The sequence below is a fragment of the Carettochelys insculpta genome, chromosome 13 (assembly GCF_033958435.1).
Source record: "Carettochelys insculpta isolate YL-2023 chromosome 13, ASM3395843v1, whole genome shotgun sequence".
In the NCBI taxonomy this organism is placed as follows: Eukaryota; Metazoa; Chordata; order Testudines; family Carettochelyidae; genus Carettochelys; species Carettochelys insculpta.
This window is the reverse complement of record NC_134149.1, coordinates 7,034,946-7,053,143: the sequence shown is the minus strand read 5'-3', so window position 1 is coordinate 7,053,143 and position 18,198 is coordinate 7,034,946. Positions and strand designations below refer to the sequence as shown.

General features: G+C 43.7%; 1 protein-coding gene across 5 annotated transcripts in view; it reads left to right on the top strand.

Moving 5' to 3' along the window:
• ATP11C (ATPase phospholipid transporting 11C (ATP11C blood group)) overlaps positions 1–18,198 on the top strand; it is a 125,002-nt gene that overhangs the window by 34,552 nt on the left and 72,252 nt on the right. For all 5 annotated transcript variants that reach the window (XR_012647384.1, XM_075008176.1, XM_075008173.1 and 2 more), the window contains exons 2-3: positions 10,674–10,793; positions 16,117–16,206. Coding sequence is in view for 4 of the 5 variants with exons in the window: in XM_075008176.1 (XP_074864277.1) it covers positions 10,674–10,793; positions 16,117–16,206 (210 nt within the window). In the remaining variant the exon portion in view is untranslated. The remainder of the gene's footprint in view (positions 1–10,673; positions 10,794–16,116; positions 16,207–18,198) is intronic.

Sequence of the window (18,198 nt, the reverse complement as noted above, 5' to 3'; positions counted from 1 at the left end):
AGGAGAAGTCCTGTGGCACCTAATAGACTAACAGATTTATTGGAGCATAAGGTTTCATGGGCAAAGACCCCTTGGTCAGATGCTCCTGGCATGCATGCATCTGGCGAAGTAGGTCGTTGCCCACGAAAGTTTATGCTTCAATAAATCTGTTAGTCTATTAGGTGTCACAGGACTTCTCATTGTTTTGGCAGATACAGGCTAACATGGCTACCCCTCTGATACTAATAGCATTCAGTTACACAGCACAGTGAACAAATAACCTTTGTTATGTAGGAGATTTCGTATGTTGGCTTATTTGTTAGCTGGAAAACTGGAATAATTTGGAGGAGATAGCCCATCTATCTGTTCGTGTGTCTTAGTTGGTGTTGATGTATTTTAGGGTGGGCAAGTGCATTGGAATTTCCTGCAATACATAGTGAGTCTCCAGTGCAGAAGATCACCAGAAAGTGGAGGAAGCAGGACAAGGCAGACGGGGAATAGAAGGCTGGTTGAGCTGTATACTAGGAGAGCTGCTCCTCCTCAGGGTATTCTTTGTCCAGTTCTCTGCAGTATGGCAAATTATTCAGGGGCCATTATGCTTGTATTGGCTGTTGCGGTTTAGAAAAAAATGAGGAGAAAAAGTAAAAGGGGAATTGAAGGACTCAGTACTGGCTCGGAGGGGTAGCTGTGTTGGTCTGTAGCTTCACAAACAACAAGCAGTGTCAAGGCACCTCTGAGACTAACAAATTTGTTAGGTTAAGAATTTTTGTGGGTAAAACCCACTTCCTCAGATGAAGTCTCATGACCTAGTATATTTATTAGCCTCTAAGGTGCCACAGGACTCCTTGTTAGCTGTATTGGCCGATGGAAGAACCAATCCAAATAGGCATGCCTGTCTAGCAAGTAGACCGGGGTCAGGATCCCCTGGCATGGGTGCCAAGAGTGGCTCACAAGCCGATTTTCATCAGCACGTGAAGCGGGAGCTCAGCCTGCCCCATAAAGCCAGGACCTTGCTCAGTCATGCTGCCTGTGGATTAACAAAAGACCAGTTAATGTTACCAACCATCAGGTAGATGGTAAAGCTCTGCCTCTTTACTTATGAATGGAGGGGTTATAAGTAGGACTATTAGTGACTTGAAAAAGTGTCACCAGCACGCGGCCCGTCCATAGAGATCAAAAGGTCAAATTTCGGCACTCTGCCTTGAAAAGTTGCAGAACTCTGAAGTAGCCCCTGGTCTTTGTTATCTATAAAATTGTGTGCTATGTACCCTAGCCCTTGTTTTGAAAGGAATGTTGTCTGTTTCATAAGTTTTAGTAGGATTCCCCCAACCGTCTGTGTGTGCTTCTCTGAATGGGGAAATTTGCATCCTCCTGGTTAGAGTTCCTGAGTTCCTTTTAGATAGTGCATGAGAAGAGAGGAAGCTTACAGCTCTTCTCTTGAGCTTGAGAGGTGCTAGCAAACCAGATTTGGCTCCAATTCCTGCCTCTCGCAGCCTTTTATAGGGAGTGTAGGACTAGGTACTTGCTTCCTGATCTCCGGCATTCTTCAGATTTAGCAGCCCTGTGAATGGCTCTCCCTCTTGCTCCCGGGTCTCAGGTTTGTGGTGCTTGCTGTTGCAACATCAGTGTAACAGACTTGTCTGTGCTCTCCTTTTCTCATCTTTCAATCCAATATTGTGTACTTCCTGGTGTAACAGTCTTGTTCCTGCTGTGCAGTGGAGAGCTCTGCCAGCCACAGCTCACCCGAGAGGTGACTGAGCTGTATTGCATGTGAAACTCACAGCAGATCTTTTGGGGATGTGCTTTAGAATGAACTGTGGTCTGACTGCAGTCATTTGCTGTTGCAGATCTAAAGGTTTGATATCGATCAGCCTGTAAACGCTTTCAGGGCTCTGAATCCGGGCTTGTGTGTTGTCCAGGGTATTTTGGAACACCTTTTGCACAGCTTTTTAGTTCACAAAGCAGGAGCCTACATTTTTAGTTCCTCTTGATCACCTTTCCGAACTCACACGGAGCAAAGTTCCCTCTAATCGTCTCCATCCCTGTGCAGATTTTCCCCATCCCTCTGCAGAATAAATTGTGGGTGTTCTGCTCATCAACGGGGCAACAGTGGAATCTCTCCTGAGTGGCCACACAAACGCGCAGCTTACAGGGAATGCTGCTGTAGATCCAGGAACAAGTAAGGTATAATGTAGGGGGTGAAATGTCCCCATCTGTTAATAAGGGGTGGGGCAAATTTGAGGAGCTGAGCAAGAGACTCACAGAGTGGATCTCTGACGCCCTGGCCTTTCCCTCACGCTCTGTGACCTTTAAGTGATGGGGAGTCATTAGGGAGTAAGTGGGGGAGAGAGACATGGATTGCTGCTCTGAAGCATGGTTCATCTGTAATGTACAGTGTGCATGGGGTTGGCTTTTATGTTAGGTAAGTTCAGGGACAGACCAACAGTCCATCTAGCCCAGTGTCCTCTCTTCTGACAGTGGGCAGTACCAGATGCTTCCAAGGGAATGAACAGAACAGGGCAGTCCGTCAGGTGATTCATTCTCACATGTCATCCAGTCTCTGCATCTTGACTGCATGGCATGGAGGTTGAAGTAACCCTAGAGCATGGGGGTGTGTCCCTTACCCATCTTGGCTAACAGCCGTTGATTCCACAAGCTTTCCTGGTGCATAGCGAATGCTGGATGCCACCAATCTAACAGGAGTTTCCTAAGTGACACTCCAGAATTGGTGTATGGTTTGAGAACAGATGCAGGAAGCAGAGGCTTTTGAGCTTAACAGAGCATTAACGCACTCTGGCTTCACAGCCTAGGCCTGTCAGCCTAGAGCATGTTTTCTGGGTCTCTGACACGTCTCAACATATTTCATCGTTGGGTTGAGGTTTCAAAGCAATGTAAGGTCAGGCTTAAAAAGAATTAGAGCTCTTTGTATGAGAACAACAAGAAGTCCTGTGGCATCTTATAGACTAACAGATATTTTGGAGCATAAGCTCTTGTGGGCAAAGACCCATTTCGTCAGATACATGTGTGGGGGGCATTCAGAGGGGTATTTAAAGAGCAGGGTCCCAGTAAAAGGGCGGGCCAGAGCTGTCGAGGTCTATTCAGTCAGGGTGGAAATGGCCTGTTATCAGTAGTATACATCAAGAGGAGAAGAAACAAGTCAGATCAGTTGCGGGGATGTGGCCCCTTGTCAGATTCTAATGTGGAGGTGTGAACTTACGGAGCAGAGAAACTGCTTTTGTAAGGAGCCAGTGACTCCCAATCTCTGTTTAGTCTTTGGTTTCTGGAGTCAAATATGCAAATGAATAGCAGCTCAGAGATTTCTCACTCCATTTTATTTTTGACATTTTTTTGTTGTGGGACTGCTTCAAATCTGTAGCTGAGTGTCCAGGGAGATTGATGTGTTCTCCTACAGGTTTATGTATGTTACCATTCCTGATGTCTGATTTATGTCCATTTATTCTTTTATGTAGAGACTGTCCAGTTTGGCCAATGTAAACTGCAGTGGGGCATTGCTGGCGCATGATGCCATATATTATATTGGTAGATGTGCAGGTAAAGGAGCCCCAATGGTGTGGCTGATGTTAGGTCCTGTGATGATATTGCTGGTGTAGATAGGTGAACAGAGTTGGCAGCGAGGTTTGTTGCAGGGATTGGTTCCAGGTTTAGAGTTACTGTGTTGTGGTCTATAGTTGCTGGTGAGAATTTGTTTAAGGTTAGCAGCCTGTGTATAGGTGAGGACAGGCCTGCCTCCCAAGGTCTGAGAGTGAAGGATCATTGTCCAGGATGGGTTGCAGATCACTGATAATGCATTGGAGAGGCTTTAGCTGGGAGCGGTATGTGATGGCCAGTGGTGTTCTCTTGTTTTCCTTACAAGGCCTGTCTTGTAGCAGGTGGCTTCTGGGTACCCATCTGGCTCTATCAATCCATTTCTTCACTTCCTTAGGTGGGTATTGTAGTTTGAGGAAAGCTTGGTAAAGATCTTGTAGTTTCTCTGTCTGACGGATCGGAGCAAATAGGGTTGTATGGTGTCTCTTAAAGCTATGTTAGTCTGTCTGGCTGTTTAATTTCTTCAAGAAAAAAGTTGAAAATGTTTCTCTGTTGATTTTGAAATCCAAGCCTTGAGTCAGCAAAATCTAAGGAGATGCTTTGGCTATGTCTACACTAGAGCAATCTTTCAACAGAAGTTTCTGTCGGATGAGATCTTCTGACATAACTTCTGTCTACAGATTGCAGCCGGACTGCCAAGATAATCAAAAGAGCGATTCACTCTGTCGACAGATTGTGGCTGGAATGGCCAACTGCTTTCTCAACAAAATGGCCGACTGGAAGCACAACAGACAGGGCCTCCCAGTGCTGTGGAAGCCCTGTCCGTCAACAGACAGCCCCTGGAACGTCCAGACTGGCTTTCTGTTGACAGTGGCATTTTGCCTCAAGGGGAGCGGCAAAAATATTGTTGAAAAATCATCTGCGTTCTGTTGACTTACTGACGACAGAATGCCTTGGGAATGTAGATGCTCTGCGAGTTTTGACAAAACTCTCTGGCTCAGACATAGCCTTTGTGTAAAATCAACACACGTGGATGTCCTTAATTTTCTATGAAAAGTGATCTAGACCTGCAACAGATATCGCAGCCAAATGCGGTATCTTTAAGGGAACATACTGTGCTGTTTATCAATCATGGGGAGGCAGGGGTTTTATTTACAATGTGGCCTACTCCGTAGAGGTAGAGTGATTTTTATCCCAGCTCCTCCAATATACAAAATAGTGTGAGACGATTAAGGTTAATCACTTCAGTCAGTGCTTCTCAACCTCTTCAGGCTACTGTTCCCCTCATAGAAGTCAGCCTGGTCTTGCATACTCCCAACTTTCACCTCCCTTAAAAATGACTTGCTTACAAAATCAGACATAAAAATATCACAGCACATGCTACAGTAAACTCTTTCATATCTGGAACTCTCAAATAGCCAGCATTTTAACCATACATGAATTTTAGTTACATCTTCCATAAGCACAGTATAGTACAAGTAAATACAAATAAATACAGCAAATACAATACTAGACAATATAATACAATTTACAATAAGTAATATACAATACTACTGTTGTTGGTAAATGAAGTACTCTGTGTACAGTTTTGTTTGTTTTTCAATATCTAACCTTGTTTTCCTTTAGTGTTCTGCATTGCTAGATATACCTTTCTGTTATCCAGAATATTTGAGTAGCTGGCAACCTCCTGGTCCCGGGGCTGCCAGATATGGAAAAGTTTCCTGTATTACTGAAAAATTGCTTATGTTCTCATTTTTAAACACGATTCTAAAATAAATCAGTTGGAACATAAATATTGTACTTACATGTCTGTGTATAGTATGTAGAGCAGTATAAAAAATCATCTGCTGGAAATCTGTAAAACAAGGCATATGTGGATGAATTAATGTGTGCTTTGGAAGACCGCTGCATACCCAGGGTATTCAGTATTGCTAGCTGAGAACTAGTGACTTATCCCTCCAGAAGAAGACAGCCCTCTGGGGTAACTTGCATAGGCTTATTCAAACTGGTGTTCCCTCCACACCCCACGCCCAGAAACTACCAGGCAAAGAAAAGACCTTCCATGTAGAAGAACAGGGTTTAAACTCACTCAGGGAAGGGTTGGAAAGACTTTGGCCCCCCCCCCCAACGCCCAATAAGTTTGATGGGGGTTAGCATCTGGTTAGCTTTCAGCATCAGGTTTAGTATATTTTTTCCATAATACTTTTACCTTAAGGATAAAGATACTTGCTTAGAAGTAGCTGTGGGATAACTTGTAGTGACTGCTAGTACTGTACTCATACCCATCAGCGATATGCAGGTGCTGGCCTTCAGGCAGACTGCCTTGCTGTAGGTATTGCAGTGAGCTCTGTGGCTTTAAAATCCCATGCTGAAGGGAGAGAAATGCTGATCCCCATCCAAGAAAGATGGTGACTCGGAGCCCCAAAGCTTAGGTGAGTGCGCTTGAGAGATCATGGAGCTGGGGGGAATACAAGGCCAGTCAACCTGAAAATGTGTCAGGGTCACAAAAGCATTCAGTAGCGTTGGGGAAATTCCTACTGTTACAGTCTCTGGGCAACTATACTACAGGTTGAACCCCTCTAGTCAGCACTCTATTGTTTGGCAGCAGCCGTAATCTGGCAAGATATTAGTTAGCTGGATGTCCGCTTACCATGAGTGTGGCTAAGTTTCCCGTGGTCCCATAACATTTGTTTCCATCCACCAGTCCTGGCTCTCAGTGCTCTGTGCTGTTATTTAGCTGTAATTTACCCCTGAATGTTTTCTAAGAGCCCAATAAGCAGTGGAAGTGTTAGTAATGCCGCTAGACAATATCAACCTCCCATGGTCTGGCAAATTCTCTAGTCCCAAGAGTGCTGGACTAGAGAGTTTTAACTTTGTACTTAATTTCAGTCTGTCAGACTGTAGGGAGTCAGGCTTCCTGTCTCTGTGTTAGAACTGGCCTGGCTTACAGCTTGCTGCTACTTCCTGCTTTCTCTTAGATTATTTTAGAAAAGCGTCTTTAAAGAAAATGTTGTTGCTTTGTTCCAGAAAGCAAGCATTTTTCCACATCTTTTATAATGTCTTAATACATAGCATTAAGTATCAAGAAAGAGACACTTTGAAACTCCAGGAGATAAGCTGCAAGCTCTCCTTTAGTATTTCTGGGAACAGAAGTTTCAAAGTCATTCTGTTGTGAGTTGCTCAGAGTGGCGAATGAAAAACTTATGTGCAAGATGGAATTTAGAAATTGCTGTGGTTTGTTTTAAAATGGTCACTTTTAATCTGCCAGGAAGCTTGTATGGGGCTGTCTGTCAGTCAGCATTAGAAGATGGTGTAGATCTGTCAGCCCAGCAGTATACGGCACAGCCGGTGCTTTTCCCATTCAGATCAGGAATTTCAGAGGGCTACCCATTGTTACTCCTTTCTTTCACCTCAGAAGCTAAGATGGAGCATGTATCTTGTACTGGTGGCAATGTAACGATCTAGCTGTCAAATATTAATAGCAAAATTGCAAAGCCACTTTACTTGCTATTTAATAGATGCCAGGTAATTTACGACTGGCTGGAATTTAACATGTAAACTATTCCAGGTAATGTATTCTGACTAAAACAAACTTTCAGGTTCTTTGCCTATTGTATACGCTATCATTTAACACATTCTTTTTTGCATTAAGAAGATTTTCATGTAGTTGCATATTCCCTCAGGAACATAAATCAGTTAGTAAGTGAAAGATGATGCAAGCAAGACTTGTCTCTAAACCGGGAAATTGGCCACAATAGCTGTTTTGCAATAGTTGTTCAAGAATAGGTCTCTGTGTATACTCCCATTTTGAAACAGGAGTGCTGTTCTCTGGGGTAGCTTAATCCGCTTTCACAGTGGATTCGGCTAAACTAGTCTGGAATAAGAGCCGGGGAGCTGTTTAAATTCACATCCTTGTTTATTCTGAATCAACGTTCACATTTGTCTGAGCCCTGAGAACATGATCACTGAGTTAAGGGTAACTTTTCCTCCTGGCGGCAGATGTAAGTCACTAGGAATCTGAAAGGGTTTCGGTAGAAAGATCAATTTTATGCACAGATATTTCAGAATACGAACTGGGATTTGACTGCCTCTTCTTTCCTTCTCACCAATGGGCAAATAGGGCACATTAGAAGTCTGCAGAGGAGAACGTAGGATCTTGAGAGCAAAGCTTGTGCCTCCCTATGGGTTTGTATAGTACTTACCCCAATGGGACCCCAGTGCTGACTGGGGACTTGGCTAGCCACTGCACTGAAGTGTAATAATGAGTAATAATTAGACTTCATTGGAATTTGTGGTGCTTAGCACTTCCGACACTGAAGGCACTTGTGCTGAGGTGCCTAACTATATAGATTTTAAGAGTCCCAACCATATACACCTTAAGCAATTACAGCCTTATTCTAGATCAAGAGTTTTCAGATCTAAATAAACCATAAGAAAGGAACAAAGAGCATCCTCCACCCATCAGATCTGTTACTGCTCAGTGCAGTGACACTGTATGATTTTGTTAGTCTTTAAAGTGCTATTTGACGGCTTTCCTGTATGTTTTGAGCCACCTGAAACCTAAACCTTCTGCAAAGGCTGGGTTAGCCTGCCAGAAATGTTGGGTATTTTTATTTTATTTTATTTTTTGTGTGGGGGGGGTGTCAGTTAATCTGTGTTTCCAGGTTAAAATATTTTGCACCGCAATTTTCTTTGCTTTTGATCGGAGAATGACTGGGGGAAGGAGTGCATGCAGCCAGTCTGTTTAAATCAGGACAGAAGTTCTTTCCGTGTTTGACCTGGATCGCTGCTATGTTTATAAATACCCTCCTTCCTGTTGTTCTGTTTCCTGGGGTGGTTATTCATTTGGAGCATCTCACTTAGGTTTTTAAAAAACACCATATTTGAGCCAAGTGTTTGGACCGTATTGTCACACAGCTCTAAAATGCCCCTATGGGATTGCAACTGTCTGCATTAAACTGGGATAATTTGGGAATATTTCCAGATGACTACCTGAGCCTAGGCTTCTATACAGTAGCAATTTCCTGGGAGCAGAATGGGCCTTCCGTGTTGAGGCAGGTTTGTGTGTGGGAAAAGCTGTGTTTAAAGAGGAGACTAGCGCAGAAACGCAATGAGCAGTAAAGAACAGCATACCTCAGTCAGAACTGCACAGGGAGAGAGACAAGCTCAGCTAGAGGGGAAACATGAAGTGAGGAAAGCTGGAACTGAGACCCCCAAGAAGGGAAGTGAGGAAAGTGCCAGACGTTTAAATAGCACTTGTCAGGCTTTTAAAAAATGGACTTTGAAAACTTACTTCTGGGTTTTGAACCGCTCGGGTTCCATGGGTTCAAGTGTACCTTTGGAAGGGTGAACGCTTACTTCTTTTAATCACACACCACCAGGAGCTGTGACTTTGAGAGATCTTTAATATGCTGAAGCCAGTGATTAAAATGACAACAGCTAGTGGGAGGGTTATTGCCATACGGATTGCCCCTCCAGTCTCCTGATATCCCAGCTGATAGAAGTGGGTCTGATTGTCCTGGCCCAGAGATGGAGCTGCTGGAATTGTGATGCAGTCCTTCACCTTGCTTACCAAAACGGGTTCGATTTCCAAGGACTGGAAACCATCCTTTTTTCTTTGTTGAGACTTACAGATTTAGCCTTGCTTTGTAAAAGTCTCCATAATGAAACCTTCCCTTTGGTAAGGGTGGTGGTCTCTTTATGAGCATTTCCCCGTGCTTATTGCACCACAGGAATGTTCTTGGGCACCATGCTTAAATGAGGAGAAGAATAACTGTTTTTCCAGACACTGTAATAACACAGCTACTATGTGCTTTTTTGCCACACTGCAGATGCGTCTACCCTGGGCAGATGAAAGTGCATTGGGGGACTTTTGGTGCCTGTCTGTGGAGTCCACACAGGTACTTAGTGTGCAGAGTAGACTTTTATATACAGTCTTGCCAGAAACTAAGTGTTTCTATAGACAAGCTCTGAGAACATTTTTTTTTTTTTTTAAATATTCACACACAGATATTTTTTGCAGAATATATGAAGACTACAAAGGAAATAAAAAAAAAAAATCAAAATGAGTGCTTAGAAATGACTCGGCCAGAGATCCCTGGAGATTTCGAGGCTGGTGTAACCGCGTTCAGAGTTCAAAATCTCAGAATACCACATGTTAGGGAGCCCTGGGCAATGACGGACAAAGCCCTCAAAGAGCAACAAATTTTCCCCCCTCATGAGGCAGAAAATAAAAAGGTTTCTTCTTAGCAGCAGTTTAAAGCAGCTCAAGCAGATTGAGATATTACCACCTGAGAAATACAAGAAGTCCTGTATCGGAGGGGTAGCCATGTTAGTCTGGATCTGTAACAGCAACAAAGGGTCCTGTGGCACCTTACAGACTAACAGAAAAGTTTTGAGCATGAGCTTTCGTGAGCACAGACTCAGTTCATCAGATGCTGGTATGACCAGCATCTGATGAACTGAGTCTGTGCTCACAAAAGCTCATGCTCAAAACTTTTCTGTTAGTCTGTAAGGTGCCACAGGACCCTTCATTGCTATGAAGTCCTGTGGCACCTTATAGGCTAACTGCCGCAGAACTTCTTGTTGTTCTCAAAGCTACAGACTAACACGGCTACCTCTCTGACACTTGAGAAATGCCAGCCGGTAAGAGAAGTGTCTGAGTGAAAAGGAAAACTTGGCGTTCTGACATACATTTTTGCAGTACTGTTGTAGCCATGTTGGTTCCAGAATAGAAAGACAAGGTACTGGACCAGCTTCTGTTGGTGAAAGAGCCCTGTGTAATTTCAAAAGCTTGTTTCTTTCGCTATCAGAAGTTGATCTTATGAAAGCCGATTACCTCATCCTCTTTGTCTTTTAGGCAGTCACAGTGGAAAGACTGATAAAGGTGCGAAGGTGGTCTTAGTGTCTTTGGCAAAAGCTGCTAATTATCCCTTGTGTGAGGGTAGTAAGGCCCTGAATAGAACCACTTCTTCACTGCATTCCTTCCTTTGAACGCTGCCACAGTAGAGCCCAGGGGGATGGAAGCTTAGAAAATCTTTGAGAGACCCATCCCAGTGAGAAGCTCAGGGAACTCTTTATCTGGACATGTGCATGGAAATAGGTAAACTGGCAAGCCAGGGACTTAATTTCTTTATTGTCTCTGGCAGTGTGCTGGGGAAGAGAAACGAGTGGGTACCCGCACCGTGTTTGTCGGCCACCGCCCTGTTTCCGAAACAGATGCTTACATTGAGCAGAAATTCTGTGATAATAGAATTGTCTCATCCAAGGTAAGATGGTTTTCTTAATCCATGAGCTCTGATTATTTTGAATCAACTGGAAAGGCAGCACATTTCTTCTGTTCATGTTCCTCAGTGTTACCGTATTTCATCATGACTGACAGCTTCCTGAAATTAAAAACCTCTGAAATCTGTATTTGAGTAGTTAAAATCCGCTTTGAAAGAAGAAGCTGCTGTAGTGTTCACCTCTGCCATTGCTGTGTGGTGGGAGCTTTAATAACCAAGGTTGTTAAGCTAATAGGATTTTGGGGTTATACAGGTCGAACCTCTCTCATTCAGCACGCCATTGTCCGGCAATATCTGTAATCGGCATGATTTTAGTTAGCCAGACGGCCACTTATCATGGGTGTGACCAAGTTTCCTGAGGTCCCATAAAGTTTGCTTATAGCCACCAGTCCTGGCTCTCTGTGTTCTGTCCTGTTGTTTAGTAATTTTACCCCTAAATGTCTTCTAAGGGTCCTACCAGCAGTATAAGTGTTGGTAATGTGCTAAATAATATTGACCACCTGTGGTCTGGCAAATTCTGATTTGGCACCAGTCAGGTTCCGAGGGTGCCAAATGAGAGAGGTTCAACCTGTAGGCTAAAATCATGTACCTTGTATTAGAGCGGCTCTTCTCAAATCCCTTTATTGAGAGGTTGAGGATGAAATGTTGCATTTCGGTCTATTCTAGAACTTTGCACAAAATGCCTCTATGGGGTTCGGGAGAGATGTGCAAATGTTGTTGAATCAAATATGGTGCAAAAGCAGCATTTGTAAATAACACATGAGCATATTATACTGTTCTGAGTCTAATTTATGATCTGCCTGCTGCGATCTGAATGCAGCTTGCAAGCTCATTTTGTACCAAACCACTGGCTTGTGTATATATATTTACTAACAGCCACCAAGAGAGTGGACCCATGACTTCCCTCTCTCTGCTGAATAGTAACAAAGAGGAAGCCATGCTAGTCTATACACTATCAAAACAAAAAGCAGTCAAGTAGCACTTTAAAGACTAGCAAAATGGTTTAGTAGGTGAGCTTTCGTGGGACAGACCCACTTCTTCAGACCATAGCCAGACCAGAACAGACTCAATGTTTAAGGCACAGAGAACCAAAAACAGTAAGCAAGGAGGACAAATCAGAAAAAGATAAGCAAGATGAGCAAATCAGAGAGTGGAGGGGTCGGGGGTGAGGTCAAGAATTAGATTGAGCCAAGTATGCAGACAAGCCCCTACAGTTACTTAGAAAGTTCCCATCAGACACGTAGAATAATACTTGCGTCAATGTTTTGTGGACCCCATTGTTTTGAAGAGTAAAAATATAAATGCAAGATAGTATTTGTTGTGAGCCATCAGTCACAAGGTTTTTTTGTTCTGTGAGCTGTTTGGTTATTTTGAAAATGGGTAGATACCTTACTTTTGTCCTACTTGAAAAAGGGCAGGGTGGGGGAGGAGATCCCTCAGTACAGTGTGTACTTGAACTGTTGGCCTTTCCCTTGGATAAAGAGGGAAATATGCAGTACTCTAGTAATATAACACTAGTTTATTCTGAACACGATGTGATGACACCCATATTCCTTCTGATTGGTCTTATTTTACTTGACATCTATCACACCATTTCAAAAGACTCTGAAAAATTGTAATACCTGGCAGACCACTGACATCAACTATTGTTAAGCTAGTTGAGCGAATGTACATTTAACTTGTTACTAAGGTGGTTTTGGAGTTGCCCAGCACCAAGTCACATATTTAAGTCACACTGTAACTATTTTTTAAAGGTTACAGTTGGATTTTTTTTTTTTTTTTGTTCTGCTCCAAACAGTTGAAGTGCCTTCTTATGTCCTTTTGCTGTCTGCATTAAAACCCGAGCTGACATGGTGCTAGGAACGAGTTTCTGTAGCTGAGGTAAAACTCCAGTTAACTTTTACATTAGGTTTGCAAGACTGCACCATTGGGGGCTGCCCATTTGACTTTTTCTGTTTCTTTCTTTAGTGAATAATGGCATTATTTTTAAAAATACTAATCTTGTATAAAATTTCTTTTTTTTTTTTTTTTTGTCCTAGTTATATGTGGTAAATATACCCCACCCCACTTCCCTTCTTTCCCTCCTGCCCATTTATGCTTTACAGTAAAGCTGATATGGATGTGGGTCGTTTATTGTCTGTTTTATCATCTGTGCCCAAGCATCATTAATGATGTCAGTACAACTCTGGGGAAAGGGACTTATTTCAAAGGACACAGATCATGCATTTGACCCATTTTGTTTCTTAAACTGCTTTTAAAGTTCATGTAACTTATTTTTTTTTCTGCCCCAAATGATCTAGTGATCTTCTCCTTTTTTCAGGAGGGGGGAAAAAAAAAGAAACCAAATTACAAGCAAAGCAACAAGGCAGCGTTCTAATAACACACATGTATGCAGCTCCTGAAGGAGGGTGGAAAAAGCAAGAGTAAGCAGATTCAAGATTTTTAAGGTGTTATCTTCAACAGTACCAAGGAAAAATAATAATTAGGGTGTTTCCTTTAGCTATTTAAAAAGCAGCACCCAAAGCTGTGCCCTCAGCGGGGTGTTCTCTTTTTTGAAAGTTCAAATATAGTCACCCTATTTTACAGGTGTGAATCCCTTTCATTTTTTGTATACTTTCTCCTAAAATTCTCCATCTGTTTGGGTTTTTTCCACTCAATTTGGGAGTATTTTTTTAATTCAAGATAATACTCCAGTTTATACGTCACTAAGGCCGGAATTTAGTTTGGGCAGTTAGAAGAAGGACTATGGAGTGATATTGTACATTGGCATACAATTTACTGAAGTTCAGAACTCCAGCGGACCACATCTGCAAGCTTGCTAAGTCAGCCGCACACAGAGGACTTAAAGATACGTAGGGAGGAGCCCGTTTAGTGGCTATGATGTATGGAGCTAGGCTTTAGCCAGGGAACTTTTAGCTAAAGGGCAATTATACCGTAGAATTGGAACCATTTATTGCTCTGCACACAGTTAGCAATGGCAGTAAGAACCCTGAATATATTTGTCCTATGAATTTTATCAAACAGCCATTTTTCTTTTAATAGGTCCATTCCCATTTGGGAAGACCTCATGATCCAATACTATTGCATACCTTCAGCAAACTCCCAAGGGATACATCTCCACTGTAGTCTGCCAGAGGAGCCAAGGAGTCAAAATGACACTTTTTTATATTCTACAATTTGCAGTTCTTACATCCATGTCTGTAGTTATCCCTTATGAGTAAGGACAATGGAGCCTCCTGCTGGTCCCTCAGGAATTAACTCTTCCAGCCTCCAGCATGCCCTCTTCTGGATGGTGTCTCACCTGCTGTTTACCTGCTTGTTTGTTCACCACCTTGAGTCATGGCACAGGTCCCTCCCAGACCATGGAGCTCTCTCCTCCTGGTACTGCCCTGCAGCAGTGTCTCTTCCTCCCTGCCCCCCAGAACTAGGGGTCTCCCCTCAGGGAGTCACCTCCCCAATAGCTGTCTTGCCTCTGTGACCCTATTGCCAATCAGCATCTAGTCCCTTCATTCAGAGGCAAACTGTCATCTGAAATGGCCACTCCTTATTAGCAAGGGGTTGGAGACCTTCTGCCTTCTCTCCTGGCTGATTCCCTGCAGGCCTAGTACCCTCAGGCCTTGCCTCAAGGCCTGCAGCCTGGGAGCTAGCCTGGCCAGAGCCTCTCTCCCAGCTGTGCTCTGTGTTAGGAAGCCCCTGTAGCTTCCCTGGCATCCAGGTCCCTCCTGCTCCACACCTAGAGTAAGAATCCTCCTCCTCCTCCTCCGCTGCAGCCTCTGTTTATTAGGGATGTTAAATCCTGGTTAATTAGTTAACCAGTTAAACACTTGGTCTTACTGATGAAACACAGGTGGGGGTTTGGGGCAGCTAGGGAGGTGCAGTGCAGCGGGTGCCAGGGCTGCTTTGGCCTGGTGAAAGCAGCCCCCATGTGCATCAGCCCAGTGGCTGCAGCCCTTAAAGCCCCAAATGTTGTGGGCCAGCCCTTCCTAGTGGGAGGTGGTTCAGAGCAGTGCCATTTCTCCCCTCTTGCCCCCGGCTGGAGTTGCATCATCCGGAAGCTCTGTCCTCATGCTGCCTTTGCTTGGAGGCACTGCATCCGCAGCTCCTATTGGCTGGTAATAGCAGCCAATGGGAGCTGTGGAAGGGGTGGGGTGCCTGCAGGTGAGCTCAGGCCATGCAGTGCCACCTGTTGCCTGGCCCCACTCCCGAATGGGAGCTGCCCCAGGTGAGCACCCTGCACCCCACCCCGCTCCAACCCTGAGTCCCTAACTCTCTCCCAGACCCTGCCTCACCGCCACCAAGAGTGTCCAGGTGTGGAATGAATTTTGTTATGTGCATCAGTATGGGGATGGTGTGCCACACATCACTTCCATATTGGAGTGCATAACAAAAGTCAATCCACGGATGGACACAAAAATTTAGAGGGGTTTTGCCCAGGGGATTTCTCCCTTGGCTGGCTCCAGGGCACTTTTCTGCTGCACTGCCAGACCTTTTTGTGCGTTTGTACAAGGGCTGGTGAAGGTTTATTGATCCTACCTCCCTGTTGTCACAGAGCATCTGGCCTCTGTTATGTCTGGTCTCTTTGTGAGCAAAACAACAGAGACTTTCCTGGGCTATCCCACCTTGTGCCTTCATGTAGCAGCTACTCTGAGCACCCCTTCGATCTCTGTGTTTGTTGCTAATGAGTCTAGCTACTCTGAAGATAACCTATTGAAATGCATGGTTCGTATGCCATTAGAATTGCTGTGCGTTTCTGAAGGTGGCTCAGTAATAAGAGAACTAACACTGTGAGTGTAACATGAGTGAAATTATACCTGGGATGCATCTGTCCAATATAAGTACTAGATGTCTCACCCTTCACCCCCCCACCCCCCCCCAAAAAAAAAAAAGAAATCTTGTTTCTTGGGACAGGACTGCAGTGCAGGGAACAATGGGTATAAGATGTACAGCTCCAGCCATGTGAATTGCCTAATCAGAGTTGATGTAGCCTAAATAGGGTTTTGTCCGCTCACCGACCCAACCCCCCTCTGTCCCCATAGCAGGAGGTCAACAGGAGAAACTCTCCCGTTGACCCCTTACGCCTCAGTGCCAGGGTCAGTGGTGGAGCCCTGATCATTCCACTAGTGTGGGCCCAATAGGCATGCTAAATTGAACCCCGGTGAGCGTAGGAGTACCTGCATATATTCCCTTTCTTTAACTTTTAATCCTACAACTTCATGATGGTTCTTGATCTTTGGTTCTATTGACAGTCTGCAGATCTGCGTGCTCGTATTATTTGTGCAGCTTATCTTCCTGTTCTTTCACTCCACAGTACACAGTCTGGAATTTTCTTCCGAAGAATCTTTTTGAACAGTTCCGAAGAATTGCCAACTTTTATTTCCTTATCATTTTCCTTGTGCAGGTAAGGGCACTTTTAAAGAGAGATGATGCAGAAATTATTATTGCTTATAAACTGCTCTAAGTTTTAAATGCAAATTGATAAAGGACAGAGATTCAAAGACTGGCTCTTTACTTCCATTAGTAGCTATGTTGTGTCTCTTGCAGACACATTCATAATACCACACCTGTTAACATTTCTGGGACCATCTCAGGCCACGTTGTAATGACTGATGTTACTATTTAAGGGCCCTATTATTTCATGGTGCTTCTAGCGTTAGCTCCTAGATATGTTTACCTTGGAGGTGGAAGTGAAGTTTCCCACTCGAGGAGTCATATTTGTGGCAGCTCTGATTCACCTAGCATGCCAACACTAGACATGTAGCTACTACGGTGGGGGGCACTAGCTGGTGAAATATACATACCTAGGGCAGGGATCAGCAATCGCTGGCAAGTGAGCCAATTTTCACAGGCATGTGAGGTGGAAGCTCAGTCCTGCAGCTCCTCCCCCATGCAGCCCGGAGCTTGCTTAACGCCAGGCCGCCTGCAGATTAACAAAAGACCAGCTAATGCCACCACCTAAACAGCAAAGCTGTGCATCTTGATTTTATTTGTGAATTAAGCTGCTGTTGTAAGTAGAAGTATTAGTGACTTTAAAAAGTATCACTGGCACTTTGACTGTATATAAAGGTCAAATTTTGGCACTCTGCCTCCAAAAGATTGCTAACCCTGGTGTAGGGTCTCGGATGAAATCACGCGCAAGCCAGTCAGCCCCTCCCACTGCTCATACTCCTGTTTTAATGCTTCTTTTTTAGCACCCTAGTTCAATCAGCACTAGCGTGAGTGTCTTTTCTTGAGCTGCAAATTACATCTCCAGCACCTCTGTAGATATGGTCTGTGTGGGTAAAACACGTCAGTGGTTTAAGGATTGAAACCTAGCTTTTTTTTTTTTTTTTCCCCCCACCCTCCCCTGTTACTGTATTACTTCTCCCTTCTAATATTTCTCCAGATAACAAGCAGCCTGGTAGTATAGTTTGTCAGTTTAAATGAAACCAGAAGAGGTGGACAGTTTGCCACTTGGATTTTTATATATATAATAAAATTCAGATGAGTGTTTAATGAGTGTGCTCAGATTTTTATATATAATATAATATAATATAATATAGGAGGGTGTGTGAATTTTTTTTGTAAAGAGATGTTTATATGAACTAAAATACATCTGTACACTTGACATAATATTTTTACTCTTGTTTCTATGTGAAGTAGGCATTGATCTTGGTATTAGGGGAAAAGCTGGTAAATATGATTTGTTCATTTATTTTTGTTACATTAGCTGAAAAATCAGGGATGTTCCCAAAATGTTTGCAAAAGAGGATTTAAAAAAAAAATTGGAAGTGTATTTTCCTCTTTTTATGACTGAATATTGGGATTAACAAAACTACTTATCTGGCTGGTTAAAGCCACACATGCAATACGTCAGCAAATGAAGTCTTAGATCTGTTACATATAGTAGTCTGCAATAAAGGCATTCTCTGGAGGATTAAGTTGATCAATACAGCTATACTTCACCTGTATTGTTTTCTATAGCTAAGGTTACCATATATGACCTTTCAAAAAAAAAAGCGGGGGGGGGGGGGGGGGGAAGAACACTCCTGAGAGGGAGTGTATCTGCATCAGTATCTACCAACTCCCGTTGTATTGTGTTATGTGTGAGTAAAAGTGAGTTGGTGGTCGATGCACTCCCTCTCGAGGGTGCCTCCTTTTTGGATCTGGTAGCTCTAACAGGACCATGCAAATGTAGGACTTAAAGGGATCTCAGTAGATCATCTGGTCCAATCCCCAGTGGGATTGCCTTTGCAGGCTGCCACAGGATGTTCTGAGGTCCCCTGAGCTTGTCTATCCTGCCAGCCATTACTCTGTGCACCTGTGACCTGCATCCAAGCACCCTTCACATGCAAACACCAGTAGGGACACACCCAGCTGTAGAATCATAGAGTCTGCAATCAGCTCAGGGAAT